This window comes from Aquila chrysaetos, chromosome 26 (assembly GCF_900496995.4).
Source record: "Aquila chrysaetos chrysaetos chromosome 26, bAquChr1.4, whole genome shotgun sequence".
Taxonomy (NCBI): domain Eukaryota; kingdom Metazoa; phylum Chordata; class Aves; order Accipitriformes; family Accipitridae; genus Aquila; species Aquila chrysaetos.
This window is the reverse complement of record NC_044029.1, coordinates 1,650,653-1,674,611: the sequence shown is the minus strand read 5'-3', so window position 1 is coordinate 1,674,611 and position 23,959 is coordinate 1,650,653. Positions and strand designations below refer to the sequence as shown.

The window sequence follows — 23,959 nt, the reverse complement described above, 5'->3', positions numbered from 1 at the left end:
GGATACAGCCGGGCGGGAAGGAGTAAAGGGGGGAAAGATTTAAAAAAATAATTAAAAAAAAAAAAAAAAAAAAAAAAAAGCGTGGCGAATCTGCGGCGGCGGAAGCGCCGGGCTGAGGGGAGGGGCGGGGCTTCCGGCTTCCGGCTTCCCGCCCCGGGGGAAGCGCCGGCGCGGGCCGGCGGCTCAGCCCGCCATAAAGGCGAATAAATAACGACGGCCCAGCGCCCGCCCCCGGCGAAGGGAGACCGGGAGCCGAAACCGGGAGCCGAATCCGGGAGCCGAATCCGGGAGCCGAGGGCGGCTGCCCCGACCCGGAGGCCGCCACAGGACAGTCACGGCACGAACGTTCCCGACGTTCCACACCCCCACCGGCCGGTTACCGTCACGGTGTTCTGTAAAGCGCAGCGAATGCCTCGGAGCCGGCAGAATTCCAAAGTCACGTTCCTGTAGTTAATGAGAAACTCGGTACGTTACTTCCCGTTTTCCGCTGAGACGGCAGAGGAGCAAGAAAAACCCTCTGGAGAATCAACAACGTCCAGCTCTGTCAACCGTTAGTATCGATCTGCTCCTGTGGAACAGCCGATAACCATCACGGGACGGCAGGGCTGTCACCATCCCTGCACAAAAGATGATGTAATTCTCGTAACTAGTTTGTGCAGATGAATAAGTATAAAATCATAAAACACATGAAATACTAAGTAATGAAAGCACAGGGCAGACAGAATTTAGAAGGCACACGGAGAATTGGGCTTTAAGATCAGAATCTAGTAAGAGAGAAATCCAACAGATCTCATGTCAGTAATCAGTGGTTACGCTTTCTTTTTTTACATAAGAGACGAGGAGATAGGAATATCTCTTATGAGAACAATCTAACTATAGCACCAATCTACCACTCAAGCATGTTGGCTTCCTCCTCATGCATTTTATTCTGTCTTTATACTCCTGTTCCAGCAAGCACAGCACAGAAAACTTTACTCCCCCAAGCCATAAGAACCAAACCCAGGGCAGTCACCTTCCATGACTTTCCCCATTTCCCCACCCCCCCATTATCTAGACTTGTCCAAAGAGAAGCAGCTTCTACTTCTGTCAGCTGAAAAAAGGCAGGACAAGAGGGAGCAGAAACAAGCAGTTCACACTGCCAAATTATCACCTTTCATACAGAATCCACACCAGTGATCACAGTCTGCAGGTGCTGAAACGTGAACCCCAGGTTTTCATTAAACCTGTGTGTGAAGCAAGAGCAGCATAAACACACACAGACATTCTAGTTTTCTCTGAAAGCATCCACAAATGTGGTATCATCACAGCTGCAGATCTTCTTTTGTTTCCTTTATGTCCTCCATCAGAATTCTTTCTTGCTTGAATTTTAATATTAATCATAACTCTGTTAAAAACAATCCTTTATTTTTCCTGTCAAGTTGGGAGCAGTAGGAAAGAATACACAAAACTGATCCATAGGGATAAGAAAAAAAGTAACAAAATATTTCTGACATTATTTAGAAAACGTATGATCTATAAAATCTGATGATCCAGAAGGCCTGCGCTAGTACACTGCTTCAAGAGGCAAGCAACATGTATCAGAGTCTTTTAGGTCCTTGATATCCTTAGGAGACCACGGATACGTCTAACAAGGGCTTGAATAAAGGTGTATCGTGACCGAACCTTAGAATATAATCCTTCGATGTCCAGGAGCTTCTTCTGCAGAGATTCACCAAAGCTGTTTGTGGCTTCTATCTGAAGCTGAGAAACAGATTTGTTGCAGTCATCAGTACAAAATCTTCTCTTTCTGGAATGTCAGCTTATCCATCATCAACTACCTGTCAACTATGATTTATTCTCTAAGCCACTTTCAAAAGTATGTTTTTTCTGACTCCCCTAGTAAGTACTGCTTGCATTCTTCCCTTACATTTTTCTCTCTAAATTGTGTAATGGATAGCCTTTCTACAGAGGTTTTTGGGTGACTCAGAGCATTTACAGATTACCCAAATATTGCCACCTTACGACCCCTCCAAGTTTTAGGAATTAAACAGTCTCATATAATTCAGCTTCTTCAGTTACAGTCATACAAACACTTCTTCCCATTAAAATTTACCTAGTCCTTTAAGGACTGTTTAGGAGTGCACAGTTCATGTGCATAGACAACATTTTTCATTAATACATATGTAAACATCCCTAAAAAAATTAATTATGTTCTAAGTATTTTCGCAAGATGTTACTGTATATTTTGCTTTTGAACAAATGAAATAAGACAGATGCCTCATCAGAAAACACACAACTGTTCTTATAATTCTAGATCTTATAAGGGTACTTGAGAATGCACAGGTTTTGAGCACATTTTTCTGCACAAACAGCAATAGAAATGTTAGTGGGATTTATTAATAAAAATGGTATTTTTTTTCTGCCACCTCTGCATCAAATTTACACAAACCATTAAATCACTCTGTAAGCAGAAATCACTTCTTTGCTAACATTCACGTTTTATAGTCTCCTCAGTTTCTGTTACCCTTTTCAGTCTCATTTCTCTACAGCCTAGCTGCAGGTGACCTGTAGTAAACAGCTATAGTATCACAGAAGACCGGGAATCCTGCCCTCATGTTGCGAGTCTTTCAAGGATAACTGACATTTTCAGAAAGCTATTACTAAAAAAATACATTCCATTTCACTGGTTTACAAGAGAAAAAGAATGATTAATTTTTTTGGTAAGTCTAGGTCATTTTTCATTTAACTTTTTATATGAAGACTCAAAAATATGTGTGCAGCAGCACAACTGATACCTGCATCATAATACTTCCCCCCCAAAATTTTGCAATGCTTCATTAATCCTAAATTAAGTTATATCCTGTTGGTGTTACCACAGGTTGTTCAGAGGTGGGAGAGCGACAGTCATCAGACTGCTCTCGATAGCTGTATGGTAATCAAGCGCATTCGGTACTTTTCAGTAGACTGTCACATCTCACCTGTTCAATATCATGCTGGCTCACTCGATTCAGTCCGCTGCTGAAATCCAAGTTAGGCTCTGAACCAAAGGAATCTAGTGATAGAAAACGAGACGTTAAAATTATGTTGGCTGCTCCACACTATCTTCTCCACATCAAGTTAGAAAATGAGTTTAAAACGCAGTATTCCAAATTGGTCAGTAAACTTGTGCATTAGAAATTATACTCATTTTTGGACTTAAATGATTTAGAGAAAATACCTTAAGTAAGAGCCATAAATAATTTTGATCACACAACATGGCACTTTAAGCAAAAAGCTCTTCTCTGGGTCACTTCTCCCTTTCTGACTGACTTCCATTCCTAATTTTTATTTTTTTTAAAAACCAAAATTCAACAAACTTGAAATCTTCTATTGAATCAATAGGGCCTACAATTCTGAAAATACTTTTAAACCCACCAATATTAATTTTAGTTCTTTATTTCATCTTAGATTATTTCATTGAAATATTTTCCTATAAATTGTTTTGAATCACTGATCTGATTATATTACTTGAACTTCACTTGGTTTGAACAACAGAAGTAAAAGCCTTGATTTTACCTTCCTTTGGAGGTTATGTGTAATAGACAAAACCCAAAAGTCTATGACTCAACAATATTTGTATTACCAATTCTCCAGTAAGAATAAAAAAAAAAAAAAAATACAAAGGTATACCAAATCAAAACCAAACCTCTTATTAAATATAAATGGCAAAATATTAATAGTAGCAAATCAGTTTTAAAGTTAACCATCAGAATTTATTCAAAGGCACTTTGATGTTTGAGAAATTTTACCTTGCAGCCTTCCTTTCTTAAATGACATCCTGGAGGACAGCAGCGGGTCTTGGGAGTCAGTGGGTGTGCAATGCAGTAGATAGTGTTCCAGATGACGCCAAAGAATGAAGAGACATGTTTCTATAATATCTGTAGACACATCTAAGTGAAGGAGTCTGATTTTGTTGTCTTTCGATTGTACATTTACTGTATGAGCATATTTATACACTTTGAAGCAGCTGAAGACGTTAGCTCAACCATTTGCCACCTCCTCCAGGAGAAGCTTCTCACCCTCACCGCTATGGCCTGGCAACGGATCGCTTGCACCCTCCTTACCTGCTTCAGGAGCAGTGCTGGCGGGGTTGCTTCAATGACTGCTACTCACCCCGAAGAGGCTTTAAACCAGCGATGCACCACAGCAGGGTGCGAGTGCTCATGTGATTTGTAATGATAGCTCGGCTGCAGAGACAGCGAATTAAAGCTGAGGTTACAAAGCTGGGGATGGCAGTAACATCTTAAGTTACAACAGGTAAGTCTGCAAGAGCACACCCTTCCCAAATTAGCTTTCAGAGGAAAAATCTGATCCACTACAGACAATTATTTTGTGTGTGACTATCTGTTTCCATAGAGTTACTGATGTTTATGAGATCAGGTTTATACAAGGTTGACGGTAAGACTGGAAACTCCAGTTGCTCTGACAGGCACCTCAAAATTAAATATTTGTCAAAATATTTCTTCCACCACACTTGTACACATGCAAATGTTTAGTGGGTCTGGATACTGAATTGAAGAGCTGGGCTGTAATAACTCCTCCATTATAATATTGTAGAAAGTCCTAGCAGGGTCTCCATGATGGGAATTACTAACTTGAAAATATTTACATTCTGACAATAGCAGAACAATACCCTCTTACTAATTTAATTTTCATAATTTCAAATTTCCTTCTTGCAAAAAGCGTTGTTCAAAGTGGTCAGAAATCCAGGTAAAAAGAACCTGTTCCTATTTCTCTGCTTTTTCTGGAGCATCACCTTGAGGTCATTTCAATTTTAGAAGGATACAAGAACAGAGAGAAAGCAGCTTGGCTCGGTTGTTTATCAGCTTCACCAGGCGTCGCCTTGCCAAAACGTATTTTTGGGAAGTGGAGATTTTGTCAACCCCAGCTGGCATAACTGACTGACACAGCTGTGATAAGAAGAAAAACAAGAAGATTGTAGCAAATCACAGAGCATCAAAAGAATAAGCAAATAAAATTACTTATCAATACCTAGAACTTCCTTGTCAGCTATTATTTCTTTAAAAATGTGCTCTGCATTTTTAATTTGCATAACTTTGCTGACTAAAAAATGGGGAAATTAAATGTATCCCCAAGCAACTATAATGAAAATCACAACTTTTACAAAGTTAAGCCCAATATTTTCCCTGAAGTTTTAGGTCACTCATTCTATGGACCCCTTCATCAACAGTAGAAAGGAATATGCACAAAACCTGGAACTATTTACTTATCCAAGATGCTTTGGAGTCTGTTACAGCTATGTCTGAGTTACAAACAATACAGAGACTACAGAGTCAGAAGACCTATTACCTCTTTTATTTCATCTGGTGGGAGTTGCTCCACATTTTGCAGTTTGTTAACACTCTGACGATGGCTATCATAGTAACTGAAGAAATCACTAGTGCTCTGTTTCAGCAGGTAGACGATAATGCCCAAGCCAGGCAAGTGCCAGTATGGGACCACAGGTGCTTGTGGATCTGGAAAACATGGTGAACAAAATATAATTAAAAAAAAATTTAAAAAAAGAACAAGAAATCAATAAGGTATGGTCTCTGTCAGTAAAGTAGTGAAAGACATGAAAGCACTGACAAGTTTGTATTTTATACTTCTGCGGCAGAAGTAATACAAATGAAAGTCTAGGCAAGAAGTTCTGTGGCTGCAGTACTAGAAGGCAGTCAGCACAGTACAGTACTGAGCGTAACACATGAAATGTAACTAGACCAGAAGACTTACTATTTAAGTATTTTAACCACTCAGCTGCATAATAGCATGCTGTAAACACTTACCATGTGGCATAATGAAGAGTTCCAGTCAGCATCAAAACACATCTTACATGCCATAAATGAGGTCCTAGTTTCACAAAATGTAATCCAGCACAGAGGCTGAAAAAAATAAATCCTAACCTTCCCCTACCTTGTGCTATTTATTTACATACAGTTTTTTTAACTGATATATGTGTTTCTGAGGCTGCCATGGGAAGTGAATTAAAAAGGATTTTTAGTCACGTTTGTTTTAACTTGGATTAGTTTCCCAATTTGGCTTAGTGCAAGGCTGCAGAAGCATGTGTTCCAGAATTAGAAAATGGGCAGCTACAGTTATGGCATAAAGTCATAAAGTGACTTAAAGTATATGTGAAACTACAGCCTCTGGTTCATTCTGGTGATAAAAGAAAGACTAGGGAAAATGTGGGCCCCCTCCAGAAGGAAATGGGAGACCTGGTTACCCAGGACATGCAGAAGGATGAGGTACTCCGTGGCTTTTTTGCCTTGGTCTTCACCGGCAAGTGCTCCAGCCACACTATCCAAGTCACAGAAGGCAAAGGCAGGGACTGGGAGAATGAAGAACCACCCATCATAGGAGAAGATCAGGTTCGAGACCATCTAAGGAACCTGAAGGTGCGCAAGTCCACAGGACCTGATGAGATGCATCTGCAGGTCCTGAGGGAACTGGTGGATGAAGTGGCTACGCCACTATCCATCATATTTGAGAAGTCATGGCAGTCCAGGGAAGTTCCCACTGACTGGAAAAGGGGAAACAATGCCCATTTTTAAAAAGGGAAAAAAGAAAGACCCGGGGAAGTACAGGCCAGTCAGTCTCACCTCTGTGCCTGGCAAGATCATGGAGCAGATCCTCCTGGAAACTATGCTAAGGCACATGGAAAATAAGGAGGTGATTGGTGACAGCCAACATGGCTTCACTAAGGGCAAACCGTGCCTGATAAATTCGGTGGCCTTTTACAATGAGGTTACAGCGTTGGTGGATAAGGGAAGAGCAACGGACATCATCTACCCAGACTTGTGCAAAGCTTTTGACACTGTTCCGCACGACATCCTTGTCTCTAAATTGGAGAGACATGGATTTGATGGACGGACCACTCGGTGGATAAGGAATTGGCTGGACGGTCGCACTCAAAGAGTTGCAGTCAACAGCTCAATGTCCGAGTGGAGAGCAGTGACGAGTAGTGTTCCTCAGAGGTCGGTAGTGGGACCGGCACCATTTAACATCTTTGTCAGTAAAATGGACAGTGGGATTGAGCGCAGCCTCAGCAAGTTTGCCGACGACACCAAGCTGTGTGGTGCAGTCGACACGCTGGAGGAAAGGGATGCCATCCAGAGGGACCTGGACAGCCTTGAGAGGTGGGCCCATGCGAACCTCATGAAGTTCAACAAGGCCAAGTGCAAGGTCCTGCACATGGGTCAGGGCAATCCCAAGCACAAATACAGGCTGGGCGATGAGTGGGTTGAGAGCAGCCCTGAGGAGAAGGACTTGGGGGTATTAGCGGATGAAAAATTGAATATGAGCCAGCAATGTGCACTCACAGCCCGGAAAGCCAATTGCATCCTGGGCTGCATCAAAAGCAGCATGACTGGCAGGTCAAGGGAGGCGATTCTCCTCCTCTGCTCTGCTCTTGAGACCCCACCTGCAGTACTGCGTTCAGCTCTGGGGTCCTCAGTACAAAGAAGACATGGACCTGTTGGAGCAGGTCCAGAGGAGGGCCACCAAGATGATCAGGGGGCTGGAGCACCTCTCCTGTGAGGACAGGCTGACAGAGTTGGTGTTGTTCAGCCTGGAGAAGAGAAGGCTCTGGGGAGACCTTATAGCAGCCTTCCAGTACCTAAAAGGGGGCCTACAGGAAAGATGGGGAAGGACTTCTATCAAGGGGCTGTAGTAATAGGATGTGCTGGTTTTGGCTAGATAGAGTAATTTTCTTCACAGTAGCTGGTATGGGGCTGTGTTTTGGATTTGTGCTGAAAACAGTGTTGATAACACAGGGATGTTTTCGTTACTGCTGAGCAGTGCTCACGCAGAGTCACTTTTCTGCCTCTCACCCCACCCCACCAGCGAGGAGGCTGGGAGGCACACAAGAAGTTGGGATGGGACAGAGCCGGGGCAGCTGACCCAAACTGACCAAAGGGTCTTGCAGACCACAGGACATCACGCTCAGCATACAAAGCTGGGGGAAGAAGAAGGAAGGGGGGGGATGTTCGGAGTGATGGGGGTTAAACCACAACACAGGACATGGGGTAATGGCTTTAAACTGAAAGAGGGTAGATATAGATAGATAAAGAAGAAGTCTTTGCTGTGAGGGTGGTGAGGCACTGGAACAGGTTGCCCAGAGAAGTTGTGGATGTCCCATTCCTGGAAGTGTTCAAGGCCAGGTTGGACGGGGCTTTGAGCAACCTGGTCTAGTGGAAGGTGTCCCTGCCCATGGCAGGGGGATCAGAACTAGATGGTCTTTGAGGTCCCTTCCAACCCAAACCATTCTCTGATTATTTCCTACTAGCCCAAATGTCACACCATTCAGTCTCATCAAATATCAAGCCAAAAATCTCACCCTGACGAGGCCCATCTCGGTTGGTTGATTCTGACAGGCTAGGAGTAAACAGACAAACAGCGTGCTGAAAACTGGGGGCACTTTGCAACATAAGTGACTCACAGTATTCCATCACGTTTGCACAGATCTGCCAAAAAATATGACAGCATGTCAGTTACAATAACTACAGGCTTTGGAGCATTAAATTTTAAATGGATAAATGTCAATAAACAACATGTTTTGCACCCTCTCTTCTCACTAGAATGTGATGATTCTCTTTTCTGAGCAGTTACAGCCTCCTTCTATTTCAAGTCTAGGACTTGCAACCTGGCCTCTTTCCCAAACCTGCTAGTTAAAATTTCTGGTCACTTTTAAGTCCCCTTTGGCTGTAACTTAGTGTTAGTCATTGCCCTCTACACCCAGCCTTTATTTTGAAAATTTCTCATCAGTTTAAGGCTTTGACGTTCACAGAGTTTGTACCCAAAACAATAATGGTTACTAATGCAAATTTAAGTAAACAAATTTTCAAGGTTTACTTTAAATAGAAATAAAATGTGGGATCCCATACCAAACTAAAAACAGTGTAAGGCATTACCAGTATCATATGAAAGTATGACAACTAAACAAATCTGCACAGCAGGTAAGAAGTTCACAATTTGAGACTGAAGGTTCTAGCAGCTTCTTGTGTCCTTACCTGTTGCATGGCCAACTCGATTTCATCCCTCTTGTTCACTCTGTCTCCCTCTGCGTTATCATCTTGCAGTTTAAACTGACGTAGTCTGTCTGAACCACCAAACCGACTTAGAAGTCCTAAGCACTGGCGCTGCCGTAAGAAATGAACATTTTAATTAATATCCCAACAAATGAAGTGCACGATTCTTTACACTTAAGTGATACATATCCCTTAAAACACAACAGCAAGAGAGCAATGCAGATAAAACTCTGTGAAATTTTAATTTTTAAAACTCAATTTATAAATTAAAGACACCCTAAAACAGTTCCTCGAGAAATGAATGCAATTCAAAAGTGTACAACTTTGTCTTATGTCTATTCCAGACTATTATACTGACTAGCATCAATATTACCCATTCCCACTTAAAACACCTTTACCTATACAGACAAACTAACAAAATCTGGATATGAAGATTATAAGCTCCATGGAAGTAGAGTGCAAAAACCAATTCAATAGTTTCATAAAAAGAAGTAAAATCAATAAATTTGTTTTTAGTTTACATGTGGCTGTTAAGATCACCAAAGTGCTTCAGACTGTACATCAGTTTTGTGTGGAATGGCAAAAAAAGATATCAAAGCTTAAAGATTTTTTGGTAATTACTTTTGGGGAAGAGTACACTTAAATCCTTTTATTACATGATGAAAATAACAGGACAAACTAGAGAGAAAAGTTGCAATAACAGATGACTGATTCACAGTTTTGCTCAGAACAGCTCTGGTTTCAAACTAACTAATTAAAACTTATTAAAAAAAAAAAAAAATCTTTCTGCTTTCCCATGGGAACTTCTTGCTGACATGACACAGCAGAATACAGAGTACCCCAGCATTACAGCAATCGTTTACAGCTTGCTACTCTGCTTCAGGCTGGTCAGCCTAATAGTTACTATCTAAGTGTCCAGAGAACACATCCTTCTCTTACAACCAGAAGTACTTGATAGGGCAGCCCTTTCTATAGATAGTTTTCAATTATATATTTCTTTACAGAAGTCCTTGCTCACACGAACGACAAAGCTTCAAAAACATTGCTGGATGCTGAATGCTGAGCTGTAAAGAGGTCTGCAGTGATAGCTTTTGAGCAAGACTTACTCTATCGGGGCTTTCATTCTGCTTTCTAAGGGTTATTTTTAAAAGGGGAGGAAAGAAATAAAACACTAGCATGTTTGAGACTCCAAATTGTTGAGCTGAAGACATGCTTGTGGCAAAAGTGGTAACAGAGTATTTCTGCATTACTTCACATACTTTCGTGTTGACCTGAAATTCTTCTTCTCCTCCACATAAGTGGAATCCTAAGCCAGGCAGGGCAAGAGAGTCACTGACGCAACTCCGATATTGCCAGATGTTATATCTTCTACTTGGTTGGGAGGTGGGGAACCAACCCCAAAAAAACCAAAGCACGAAAACCACACACCACCCAAACTACCACATTCACACAAACCATTCCCACCCACCCCCAAAAAAAACCCCAAACCACCACACATTCTCCTTAATGGTAGAAAACATCCCTTTTATAACCGCTACCACTCAGAGTACAAAACCAGGAACTCATCTACATACACAATTCTAAAAGGACAAGTGTTAAATATACAACTTCACTACCTGAAATCGGCCTATATGTCCTTGTAGCTCCATCAGCGTCCCTTCATTAACATCAATGTCCAGCTCACTTAGCACTCCTGATAAAAGGTACAGCCATTAAATTAACTGTTGGGGTTCTGTTTGTTTGTTTGTTTTTTAAAGAAAACAGATTTATGCAGTATATCCATTTAAATACAAGCATTGATCAGAAAAATTTCAGCCAAACACACAACTTCTATTTTGCACACTGTTTGAGGAAAACATTCAGATGTGAATGCAGCTACTACGAGACACACAAGAGCATGTAGCTTAGCATGAAAATTGTGGCTGTTGTGCAAAGCTCAGTATGCTGTAAGCAAAGAAACATTTGGGCTCAACCTACAGCTCTACACCCCTTTCTATCGTAGTCAGACGTCTCTCCTGAACAAAGCAAGCCATTAAATCAAAATAGAGAAGTTATTTTGAAATGGTGAGCAAGTCTTCTAGCATGCAGAAGAAATCACTATATCCATCACAATAATTATCAGTCCTCTGTGAAGATAAGTCACCCAAGAGAAATATCAGTACGCTAATCCACAGTGCTTCTCCCTGGAAGCTTTCTTTTCCAAATAAATAAAAATGGAGAGGACCTTAACAAAGATACAGGTATGCAAACAATTTTCTGTCTTCATTTCCTCAGTAATAGAATTTGCTGAATGAAAATTCTTTTTAAAGATACCACACACACTTTGAACACTACCATTTGCAAGTCATCTCAAAGACAAAAAATACTTACTCTCAGGTAGCATAATGTAAAGAAAATGGGAAGTCAAATGCATATTGATAAGGGCACTATGTCCACTGCAAATCCACCATACTTACTTCAGGAACAATTATTTAACATTTCTTTATTTTTCCCAGAGCTCTACACGTCAAGAAAATTCTGTATCATCGTAGATATTCCTTTATATGTCTTACTATTTCTTTACAGAAAACAAAAGAAAGCCTGAAATTCATGCAGATGGGGCTAAGAGACTTCAAAACTGCAGTTCCTACCAGGCAAAGCTGCCTTGCTGATTATTCCTGTCAGGCAGGCCAGCTCCTGGAGAGATCCAACACTAACATCTTGACACCTCAGGATTGCCTGGATAGTATCTGAATGGGAAATTAGGAACTGCAAAACCTGTACCACAGGAAGAAAAGGGAAAATATGAATGACTCAAGATTTAGCAGTGAGCAGAGAGGAAGCAATGCTTTAACTTTTGGAGAATTTTAAAGTGATCTCCCATGCCAGTGAGGATGGGATTTTAAAAAAAAAAAAAGCTTACTTTCAGAGCAAAAGGACACATAGTTTCTTTGAATGAGCGGTAGCTGCGATACTCTAGCATCTTTTGGAACTTACCTGTCCTGCTGCTTGCAGGTGCTGTGCCATGCTGGATGTGAGAATAACTTGGCACAGTTGAAGAGCTGGAAGAAGAATCTGGCGGTAACGTTCCACTGGAGCAGGAATGAAGACTGGGGGATCTCTCATTCCATACATTCTTAAGAGGTTTAAAAAGAAGAAAAAGAAAAAAAAACCAAAAAGATAAACAGTGTAAGAAAATTGAAGCCCACTAGTGAGGCAGAGCCTCAGCCTACAATCATCCTCAAGAATCTGCAAATATTCATATTTCAATAATAGGTCTGTACCTGAACTGAATTTATATTTGGAAAAGCAACAAATTTATGATACATAGCTGCTGCAATTTACCTAGAAAGCTGCTGCCAGACATTTCCTCTAAGCAGAGAAAATTACTTCTTTGTACTTTACTATGTTAAATCAGATTACTTTGTTGTAGAAATATGACATGTGTTTTCTCTACTTATATATAAACTAAATATTTTCAAAAACTTTAGGAAGAGGTGTGCTTAATTCTAAAGCAACCGATAAATACAATCTTCTACAAATGCCCTGTAGGTTCCATGCAATCTTATACATCTCATTAGCACTTTTAAACAGAATACTTGTCTAAGTCTTAAATTCCTCCAAAGTGTTTGAACCCCCAGTGTGTCACTAAGAACTGTAAATTTAAAGCAAGGACCAAGGTTTGAAATCAACCAAGGTGATTTCCCCTAAATATGCAATTTCCTTCTCTGAGATCTTCTCTCTGTCATCTCACAATGACTAACAACATGGCAACACATCAAGAAACTTGTCAAGCAATATATAACTGTGATTATTTTTTTTTTCTTAAAAACACATAAAATATTTCTGAAATGTCATTTACTCCACTGCTCACTCATTAGTGCTTTATGGGGGAGGACAAACTCTGCACTTTTTGTTCACTAACTGCAAAGCCCCCAAAATAAATTTACACTTTAGGCTGTTTTTCAAACATTACAGTCTAAATGATATAATAATAATAATAATAATAATAATAATAATAATAATAATAGGAATGATTATTATAATTATAATTATCTAAGGTATCAAACAAATAAGATTTTACATAGTCTAAGTAACTGGACACGCAAGTACAACTTCACACCCACTTATTTGGAATTTTTCACTCAATAAAAGGTAGTTTTAAACTGAACTGATAGATTAAAGAAACACACAAAAAGAATATACCCACAAATACTTACTCAAAAGCTTGTGGCTATAAAAAGACATCATATCCTTCCAAGACTATATTACAGTTTCAAAATCAGCCAGGGAACCAACACTTACCCCTGATGGTCTGTTTCGGGTCGCATGTCATACACTTGACACTGTGCCAGCCTCACAATTACTCCAGACCGCAACAGCTCTAATGCCCCTTGCTGACTTTTAGCTACTCTAGTGAGGAACGCCTAGAGACAAGAAGGGTGAGTATTGGAGATGCACAATGAGACTTATTATAACTATTTTCTCTCTTGATTTTAACATAATTTCAAATAATATTATTTTAATAAAGTATCTCTGAGTACAATCAATGTGAAGTATAGACAAACAACTTTTATTTGAAAAAACCCCACCACCATACCACAAAATTGTTTCTGAAGTACTATTACCATTTTGGACTCATAGGTGTACAGAGCTTTAAGTAAAGGGGGCTGAGGTGTGAGCAAGCTCTGAAGAGTCAGATCATCATCTGCTAGGCTATCCACAAGCACCTTCAGGTAGCCACTATTGGAGAGATACAACAGCCACTGCTGCTGCTTGTCTACTGAAACAATACGATCAAGCAAAGCCAATGCCAGCATCTAGGATGGGGGAAGGAAAAAAAAAAAGGGGGGGGGAGAAAAAAAAAGAAAAAGAAAAATCAAACCAATTAAATCTATGAGATCAATGAGATTTCTAACAAATACCTGGAAACTTGAAATGCTAAGCAGTTCCTTCTAACAGCTTCTTAAAAGCAGAATGCACTTCTGCACTACAATCACAATCCTTTATGTGGAAAATATTTTAACATTTCTTGACATTTTAGTGTAGTACGAGGCAATTACCTTTTCTCTATTACTCTTTAACAAAATATCACAGATATTGTTGAACTATTCCAAAGTATTTTAATGAAATATTGTTACAAGCACAATTGCTATTTAAAACTAGTTTGCATTCTGACTAGATTCCTGTCCACTGAAGTTAATATCAGAAAATATTTCTTCCTGAAGTCACCAAACCTTCCCAGAGTGGGAAAATAAACTGGTAAGTCCATGATTGAAGAATAACAACAAATAAATGCCAAAGCAGTTCATACCTACAATCTTTAGCAGCAGTTCTTGCCACCCTTAAACAATAGGGCACGTAGCTTCTTTGAGAAAAAAAATTAATATGCATGTATGCCCCTACTTTCAACAGCTTGAAGGATGAGTGGGAGGACAGAAACGTGAAAGAGATTAAGTACCTACAAAAAATGTTCTAGTTCTACCTCATGAAATTTCCTTTTTCTGCACAGTAGTAAAATGTTCTTTAAAACAAACTGAACAGCGATTGCAAAGAAATAGATTACTTACCCGGCCTATCTCATGACCATCGCAAGCATCACGACAGACCACCTCCATGAGAGCTGCCCCATAACTCTCAATAATTGCCATGTTTTCCCGTTGCAATTTACTAAACACATCTTCAGGAGCTGTCAGACGTTCCCACATTGTTTTTTTAGCTGTAAAAAGAAGTAAAACAAAAAATGAAAAATGCGAAGATGAACAGCTTAGCATCAGGTTAGCTACAGTACAGCTGAGGCTACATCCTTCAGAGCATTCTCTATCTTAAAACAGAAATGCCCTGAACATTGGATGGGGTTTTTGACTGAAGTGCATATGTTTTCCTACAAATCCATTCTTTCCTGAATATCACACACAGGCCAGCCAGCACAAAAAATGTGTGTGCCTGTATCCATACACCACCCTTGCAAATATATATTCTACATTACACGTATTGAATCTTAGAATCATTTTGAGCAGACTATTAGGCCTAAGAACTTTCACTGGGACCAAAACACTTGGTTTTGAAGGGATGTAAACAAGGTGACCTAAGTGGGAAAGGGCCAAATCCAAAGCCAGTAATAAACTACAATGGGGTCATAACAAATTCAAAGGTACTTTTACTACTGTAGGTCAAAATGGTGATCAAGTAATAGCAGTAAGAGTCTACATGCACAGCTACTAGCCCCAAGTTTGTTTTTCAATCCTTGTCCAAGCTCTAAGATGAAATAATGATTAGAAACACTGACAAATCAAGTATTTAAGCCATTAACAGAAAGAGTGTGATATTCACCATAAGTTCTCTTGGTTAAGCAGCAACTCTGGCTGGCTTATTTTTTGATTATTTTTTGGGGGGGTAGAGGTGATGCTTTTTTGTTTGTTTGTTTGTTTTCCCCCTCAGGGGTCTTCAGCTAAAGTAACAGAAGAATATTAAATAATCTTTCGGTTGTTTCTCTTTTAAATAGGATCACTCTGGTATGAGTGTACACACAGATGTGGAGGCAATACATTTCTACAGTTGTAACTGTTCTCAAGTAGGTCGAAGTAATCTCTAGTCCTTTGACAATTTTGTAGCTATGACGCATAGCTTTAAATCGACACAAATGAAATATCTTCTTTAGTGCTGGAGGTCACAAGTCTAATATCCTCATCCAGAACAATACATTTTGAATGCATATGTAGCTAGACCGGTCAGAATAGAGGAAGATTTGCATCATTTAGCATAAGCAACTAATTTCAGAGGCTCTTGGAGTAAGATGGTTTCTATCTACATAATCTATCTATTTCCAGAAGACAACTCAGCGTGAAGAAACTGTACCATTCAGGGTTAAATAACCTTTTTTTTTTTTTTCCCTCTTTTCCATAATACAGTTGGACCATACCTGCTTCTAAAGTGTCTGGTTCATCTGGTCTCTGGGCAATCTGCAAATAATAAAGCAGTGATCCATAAAGGTGTGTTCTCACTCTCTGGAAGCCACCACCTGTTCATGAGAAACATGCATAATTAAAACCAAATAAAAGTAAATTTTGTAACACCATCTTCCACTGGTACTTAATTTAACTTTCCTACGGCAATGCTGCAGAAATAAATAAAACAGATTCCTTAAGTCAGAGTTCTACTGTTCACACAAAAGCGTATTTGTGACAATTCAGCAAGTTCATGCTGCTCCCAAAAAGTGGCAAAATTTACGCGTCTTCTGCTTGTTGTTCAGTTTAAAAAAAATAATATGCCTTTATTAATTTTTTTCTTGTTAGTAACATCACTTAGATTTATATTAATCATGTAAGATCCACCTAACTGACTGTAATAAAAATCCTCACTGCAGTAACAGGAAGTAGCTCAGTCCATCTTTCTGCTCTTGGTGGCTGGAATTCCCACACATGCACTGCAAAGGTCAACACACCTGTTTTCAAAATGAAATCCAACAGTTTTTTTAAGATGATGTGGAGGGAGGAGTCACCAATGGAAGCAAAACCCATGGATATGCTCTCAGAGCCAGGTGATGAGGTAAAAGAACCATCCAGCATCAAGACATATTGGGACTGTCCTGCCATAGGGAGTGCAAGTGGCTGTTTCTGCTCGGTTTTCACGGACTGGCTCAGGTGGGCAGTCAGGGTGAACACAGCCCCTGCCACCACCGGCATCAACTCCTGAGCTGCATCATCATCTAGGATCTTAATACAGAAGAAGAAAAAAAAGAAAAAAAAGAAAAGAAAAAAAAAAAGAAAAAAATGAAGTCGAAAAGTGTCTCATTTTATGAGCTATTAAAGCAATTAATTTAGCCTCTCACAGCTATTTCATTTATGTATGCATAAAGATTTCATTAACATGGCACTATTTAAAACAAATCAAAATCAGTGGTGTCAGAAACTTTTTCAGAAAGATGAGTTGAACACATTTTAATTGAGAAGATCATTAGCCTTTTTTTTATTTACACAAATCACAGGCAGGATGATAATTAAATATGGATGGGGAAAAGGGAAGGAACATGCTGACGTTTGAGTTGCTTTATTAGTTAAATATCTAAACCTAAGGTAGGAAGAGAACAACTGACACCCTTTTGGCTTTACAGCTCTTTAAAGAAAACTATTTCCATTAAGAATGTGAAGATACAATTTAGAAAACTCAAAGGGGTGAGCACCAAAGAAATAAGCATCAAAGGAGCATTTAAGACAATGTGGAGAAACACTAACGAGAAGTTTGCATTTACTATTTTAGTTCACCATTTAAAAGGTAAACCTGGTATCTTTATCACTGACGCTCAAGGAGCTTTCCTTTTAAGCAATATAGTTGTTTAATACAAGAGATCAATTATTTTCAAAGAAAATAATGATAATTGTTTTCTCAAATTAACAAAATCTTCACTAAAAATTAAGTATTAGAGAAAATTAAGAGTCTGAAATTCCTTCAACTAGCAAAGGCCTCCCTTGTTTCCCATTTTTTAAATTTTTTTCGCGTAAAAAACAAAACCAGCACTCCACTAAAAAGTAGGCTTTAGGTAACTCCTACAAAAAGAATAATGGAAACAACAACAACAGAAATCCAAAAGGTTACCTTTTGCTTGAAAAAAATATAATATTTTCACATATATTTCTCAAAACACAGCTTGTTCAATCAGGAAAACTACAAACAGCATAAATCATAATAAATAGAGGAAAAAAAAAGCCACAGCAGCCTAAACAATACAAGGATCCTTCATTACATTTTGTCTTTGAGAATGGCTGGGTCAGTAGTAACTGCCTAGTCTGTCTCAAAAATTACTATTATAATTCAGCAGTAAACCACCTAGACTTTAAATATTTCAAGACAAAGCAAACTCTTGCATTTCCAAAAGCCGTTCTAATTGTAAAATCTTTACTTTTACTACTCTGAAGCTTCATTCAACTCTCTCATTTTTTAAAAGAGGCAGCAGTAGGATTTGCAGTGAGTTATCTAAATGCAGTAAATCAGCAACTGCAGTACTGTTTGTCTTCATCCCTTCCAGATGAATTCTCCTATGTTCCTCATCAAAATGGGCTGTTTCTTTTTCACACATTCCTTCCAGACTACCATCATACCGGATTATACTGAAGTGTCTTTGAATTTGTCAATATATGGTTCATAGTTCAACAGTAGCTATGCAAGAATACAGAGTATCCCCTCTGTCCACAGTGCATTCAACTTTAGCATAGTAGCAATCAGAAAACTAAAAAAAAAACTAAAGGCAGACAAGTTTTTTTTGGATTACAATCAAGAATGCTACTGGAAGCATAGTTTCTCTTTCACACAAGAAGATACAGCTACAAAGTTCAAGGAGAGAGTTGACGTCCAGTATAGCATTACCTTATCATGCACATCCTGCAACAGATCGCGGATAATCAGTTGTCTGTCCTCAGCCTGTATGAGATCCTGGGGGCAGGCAGTGAGTATAATTTCCACCAGTTGTCTCCATGACTCTAAAGCATGCCTTTTAGCATGGAGGCATTGCAGCAGCTTGTTCCGCTCCACTACATACTGCAGGATAGTGTTGATCTCCTGAACACCCATGACAAAGAAATTGAATTATAATATGCTAAAAGAGTTAGTGGCAAAGACAGATTTCAAGATGACAGTTTTATCTATTAGTAATAGACTTTGGGGGGGGGGGGGAAAGAAAAAAAAAAAAAAAAGGGGGGGGAAGTTTTCAGCTTATCAGAAACAAGCTGCTATTAATCATTTTAACAAGATGGGCCAAACCATTTCTGAGCTCATTTTCACAAGGCCTTTCCATCATGAATGTCTCAAGCTCACAGTAATTAAAAAAAAAAAATCAACCAGGGAAATTATTTCCTAACATACACTTTAAACAAAAACAACTATGAAAAATCTATTTGTGCATTTTCTTCCCATTTTAGTCTGAGTCAATTCTCCTTCAACTTTCAAATCCATTCAGCCAATTTCAACTAAATTTAAAAGATGGCAGGAATCTCAGAAAATAATTAAACTCCAAGTTCACTGAAACTATAGCTGTGTAGAAGAAAGGAGAAATAAATTGGCATGCCCTGTGAGAGAAAGGCAAGATGAACTTGGCTGCTACAGACTGTACTTGTCAACAGCCAATCTTGACATCGATATATACTGCTTTCTGTACAGTGGGGTGGGAGCTGCAATTGTTATCAGTAATGGGGAGGGAAAAGGTTCAAGAAAAAAGAAACCAGATCCCATGTCTGCTGTTTAGAGAACAATACATGAAGAAGTAGTTTATCTTACCAAATTTTAATGAAATTTTAATGTCTCCCCCCCCCCCCCCCCCCCCCCCCCCCCCCTTTCAGGAATTACTAAGTCATAGTTAGGACTCAAATCCACAAGCTTTCATAGTAAAGCTTAAAGCTTGACAGTATATGAAATCCACCAAGACCACCAACAAACAGTAGTTTACTTTTTCTATACTTACCTCCATAAGTAAAGGTCTCTGGCCTATTGCTGCCATTCCTTGAAGGGCATTGACTTCTGCAACCAGAACTCTGTGAAGGTACTGAAATTAAAAAGTTAAAACAGAAACTTTAATGACAAGGAAGATGTATTTGTGCCTCCTAAAAGTATTTAGGAGACAGCTACATAATGAGATGCAACTGAAGGATTGAGATTCAAATAAGTTTTACTCATTTTTTTAGGTTTCTCCAGTACTTCGCTCTCTAACTGCAGTACTTTTAGCTGTCTAGTCGTCTCCCTACTCACTACGCTTCTCATTTTTGCACTCGTTCATTTCCTTCTGGTCCTAAGTTGCTCTGCCCTTTCACGAGCTCTTCTAAGACATCACACTCCCTTTCCTCTTCAACCTCCACTGTAGTCCTCTTGCACAGAAGGAAGGGTTTGTTTCCTCTCAAGGCTAAAATACATTTTACAACATAGAATATCTGGTTCCTAATATGGAATAGCTGCATTCCTATCACGATCAAGATCACTTATACATTACATTCTGCTCCTGCTCTGTCCATTGTCCCTCAGATCACAAATTTTTCAGGACTACTTATACACTTGTCAAGCACTCATCACAATGTGACACTAACTAAAGCCTCTAAGAACAACTACAGTACACAGCTATGTTGTGTATGTAATTGCGTACACATATGTAGTACTACATAGCTGTGTACTGGAGACCAATGAAATATGCAAGGTGGATGTCATATCTGCAATATTACTTGTGTGTTCCAAGATAGGAAAATCATTATGATAGAAAATATTTCCTGAAGGTGTCTTAAACTGATGCATCTGTCTACTGCAAATGAGAAATCGGTATGTGCAATGCAGAAGAAATAAACTAACCCAAATAGTTTGCATAAATTATGCACATATCTGAAACAGCCATACTTTTTATGTGAAAGCAAGTTTCAAAGTATTATTAATACACTGATCATTATTATCAAGATACAAAATAGCACATGCAACTTGAGAACATAGACCACTGCGCACCTTGACATTGCAGACCACTTGTCCACGTGCATTCTTGTGCTCACAATTAGCAATGACTTGTTCAATCTGAACCCGGTCAAAAAAATCCAGTTGTAAAGGCTCTGGAATGTCCTGACTGAAGTCGATTGAATCCAGAATACTTAAGATCTTCCTGCGTACTGGAAATGTAAATCAATTCAAACTGTTTTCAGAAATATCAAAGGGGAAAAAAAAAAAAACAAAAACCAAAAACGACAAGAGGAGCCTACCTTTGTAAATCCAAATCTTAATGTGTAAAGTTTCAAAAGAAAATATTAAATCTTCAGAAAGTGCAATCAGTCTGTATAAGGGGCTTAAAAACATTTTCTAGAGCCTTAAATTCTTAATTTGTTTTATACTGTATTGTTCTCCTGTTATGTATGCATGTAATCCAATATTTACAAATATAAGACTAATTTTTTTCTCCTAAATAAAAGCAGGCTGGTTTTCAATGACAGTCACGCAGTCTTTTGTTGAGACTTAGAAACATAGTAAGGAATCTGAAGTTACTTACTTGGGTTTTATATTCTTTGCCATGACAATACAAATAAGTTCACCCTTAGCAACAGTCTCACCGGTTTTACTGTTAGCAGTAAATTTACGGACTGCCACCCTCCCATTCTGCCCTTCCATAGATACTTAAACACAGACTCTTCTAACTTCCTTTCCAGTCCAGTATTTTCCACTCAATCCAACCATCTATGTCAAGGTTCTAAAATTCATTCTCTTCTCCACAATAAAGTTGTTCCGCATACTGCTGCTGTTTAGAAAGTTTAGTATTTTCTTTTTCAAAGTGTCCTTTCTAGAGGCAGCCCTCCCCCCTTCAGGATCAGAAAAACTTTACTGGGAAATTATCAACAGCCATAATGCTTACCTTTGGAAGCAGTGTCAAAGTGGAGAAATCCACTGACCGATCGACTTTCATCTTCCATCCCTCCTTCACCATCAGCTGAAGGTAATGAAACATAGTAAATAAATTTAAAAAAAAAAAAAAAATTGAAGTGAAAAATACCACCTACTTTATTAATACTGAAAGACAAAGATGGATACAGCACACACTGACAAACCTCTTACGTTAAAGTCTTCCAATACAAATACAGCCTTGACTGTTAATAAAATGAAAACAACAGTTATCTCACAGAAGCTAGCCAATTATCAAACAGACTAGACAGTACTAGAAATTCCTAAAAAGACACCCCACCCTCCAGTATGAGTAATGCAGTTGGATGAACACTGAAATGAATAGGGTATCTGAACACAGTTTCCCGTACTCAGATCTCCACAAGGATGAAGAGACAGTGTTCAGACCTATAAAAATGAGGGAAAACACCATACTGCTGCAGCCCATTACAATATCTTCCAGTTATTCTGTTTATTTTCTTCATGTAAAGAGTTTTATTGCCACCTGTTTCGATTTCTTGGTTCACTATTACTCTGTTCTGAAACTCTGAAATCTTGCCTTTTTATTTAACATTGCGCTTTACATCACATTGGGATGAAATATCATTTTTATCATGTTATAATATCAAAGGCCAAATTGACCTGTTGCTACTATCTTCTGTGAGAGAGGGTTGAAAATGTGTGACAGACAGACAGAAGTTAAGACTGAGAAAACTTTGTCTAAAACTGTTTACCAAGGAAGACACTCCACCTTCTCTACACAGTAACAACTCTGGGTAGCATCCCAAGATAAATTATTTTATAATTTTAATCATTTTTTTTATATTCTCCTCTCCTACCCCAGAAACTATGTTTATTTTTTGTATGAGTGTATACACTGAGATGTTTGAGACAGACAAAGCAGCAATGAACAAAAAGATGCCCTAATTTCTTTCACTTTGGAGTCTACAACCACCATCATCTTTCTTCCCATCTCTCCAATGGCAAGTCCAGACTTGATATCACACATTAACTGTCACAAGCTTATACGGAAAGGGATTCAAATAAAGTCACTCATACTTCCATTTATTCAACTTATTTACCCTCACAATAAATTCCTCTTACCCAAGTATGGTTTCACAGGCATGTCATCAAGCAGCAGATGCAGCAGTCTCTGTGTGTGGGAGCGCTGGCGGTTCAGCGATGTCACTCGCATTTCTATAGCTGCAGTCTTCATCAGCCAAGACATTTGGTTCAGTGTTGAAATCTCGTGTTCTGGGTAAGGATAAGGAAACAATTATAAAATTGAACGTAAATAATATTACTTACTCCAAGGAAAGCACTTTTCATTTGAAAAAGCTTTTAAAGGATGTCATTACTTATTATCTGTTCACCATTTGTTTATGAGACAAAAGGACTGAGAGATCTGACAAAGGTCATGAAATGAACATGTGGTTATTGTGAAAACAAATCATACACATACATGCAATTAATACTATATGTATAAACAAAAAAACCTGGATATAACCTGTACTAACAGTCATTGTGGAGAATGCAGTGCTTCCTGAGCAAATAGGGTCAGTTATAATTTCAGTGAAAATAATCAGACATTTACCCAAAATGAACTATAACTTTAATCAAAGTTAATAAGGCTTAAACGTGGCTCTCCAAGGATCTTCATATTCTATATTCATCTAATTTAGATTCTTAAGTTATATAAGAATCATCTAAAGTGCTTTACCCACGCTGGATCCATGTATCCGAATGCTAAGTTTACTATCATTTAACAAAGGACTAGTGGTCAAGCACCTGATAAAGTCAGTTCAGTTTAAGACACCTGAGAAATGTTGGTCTGAAACATTAAAACCACATCTATTAACTTAAAAATTAATGCCATCACCAAATAAAAATTCTTTATTCAAAGGAAGTGAAGATACAGTTGGTTACAACCACCAGCCTTCTCTACCTTCAGTTCTTAGTAGCATTCTTACTTTGCAAAATATTTTTTCTGTAGCATAATCTAACAAAACTACAATGGTAATTGAAATATAGATTAGGAGTTACTTCTGGACACTTAACACATTCCAAAATTAACATTTTTTTACAAAATCTGAACTTCCTAAATAGGCAGAGTTGAATCTTTGCAGAATTAAAAGGTTAGCGGAGACAGTAATTAATTCAGTTTAATAATGCTACTTATGTTTCTTCTATGATTCCTAGGGAGTCAAAAGATGCATTGAATTTTAAGCATGCACAATCTTATCTTAGCACAAAAATTACCTTTGATAGAAAATGGCAAATACTGCAGCTGAGTGAATAAGAAATCCTGACTGGTCCTCAGATATCTCATAGTTGGACCTGATGTGTCAGAACATGCACACAACTGATAGATCACCTGACAATCAAAAACAGAGATACCCATTTATGGAATTTATTGTAAAAACAAACCAACCACCAAATCAAAAGATCCATAACACTGTTTTACTGCTCAAACAATATTACCTGTATTTACAGTAAGTTTTCCATCAGCTTACTCCAAAGCTGAACATATTATTTGTAACAGACGT

General features: G+C 38.6%; 1 protein-coding gene across 1 annotated transcript in view; it reads right to left on the bottom strand.

The window, feature by feature from the left end:
• Window positions 1–1,041: 1,041 nt before the first annotated feature.
• Window positions 1,042–23,959, bottom strand: part of NUP205 (nucleoporin 205) — a 55,108-nt gene continuing 32,190 nt past the window's right edge. Inside the window, exons 23-43 of the mRNA XM_030002954.1 lie at window positions 23,673–23,787; window positions 22,518–22,667; window positions 21,388–21,462; window positions 20,496–20,653; window positions 19,477–19,557; window positions 18,387–18,578; window positions 16,468–16,738; window positions 15,946–16,044; window positions 14,594–14,742; window positions 13,652–13,843; window positions 13,329–13,450; window positions 12,021–12,159; window positions 11,675–11,801; window positions 10,661–10,737; window positions 9,027–9,155; window positions 8,354–8,480; window positions 5,329–5,495; window positions 4,805–4,928; window positions 3,768–3,896; window positions 2,958–3,031; window positions 1,042–1,740 (exon numbers count right to left, since the gene is read on the bottom strand). Coding sequence (XP_029858814.1) covers window positions 1,588–1,740; window positions 2,958–3,031; window positions 3,768–3,896; window positions 4,805–4,928; window positions 5,329–5,495; window positions 8,354–8,480; window positions 9,027–9,155; window positions 10,661–10,737; window positions 11,675–11,801; window positions 12,021–12,159; window positions 13,329–13,450; window positions 13,652–13,843; window positions 14,594–14,742; window positions 15,946–16,044; window positions 16,468–16,738; window positions 18,387–18,578; window positions 19,477–19,557; window positions 20,496–20,653; window positions 21,388–21,462; window positions 22,518–22,667; window positions 23,673–23,787 — 2,850 coding nt within the window. The 3' untranslated portion in view covers window positions 1,042–1,587. The remainder of the gene's footprint in view (window positions 1,741–2,957; window positions 3,032–3,767; window positions 3,897–4,804; window positions 4,929–5,328; window positions 5,496–8,353; window positions 8,481–9,026; window positions 9,156–10,660; window positions 10,738–11,674; window positions 11,802–12,020; window positions 12,160–13,328; window positions 13,451–13,651; window positions 13,844–14,593; window positions 14,743–15,945; window positions 16,045–16,467; window positions 16,739–18,386; window positions 18,579–19,476; window positions 19,558–20,495; window positions 20,654–21,387; window positions 21,463–22,517; window positions 22,668–23,672; window positions 23,788–23,959) is intronic.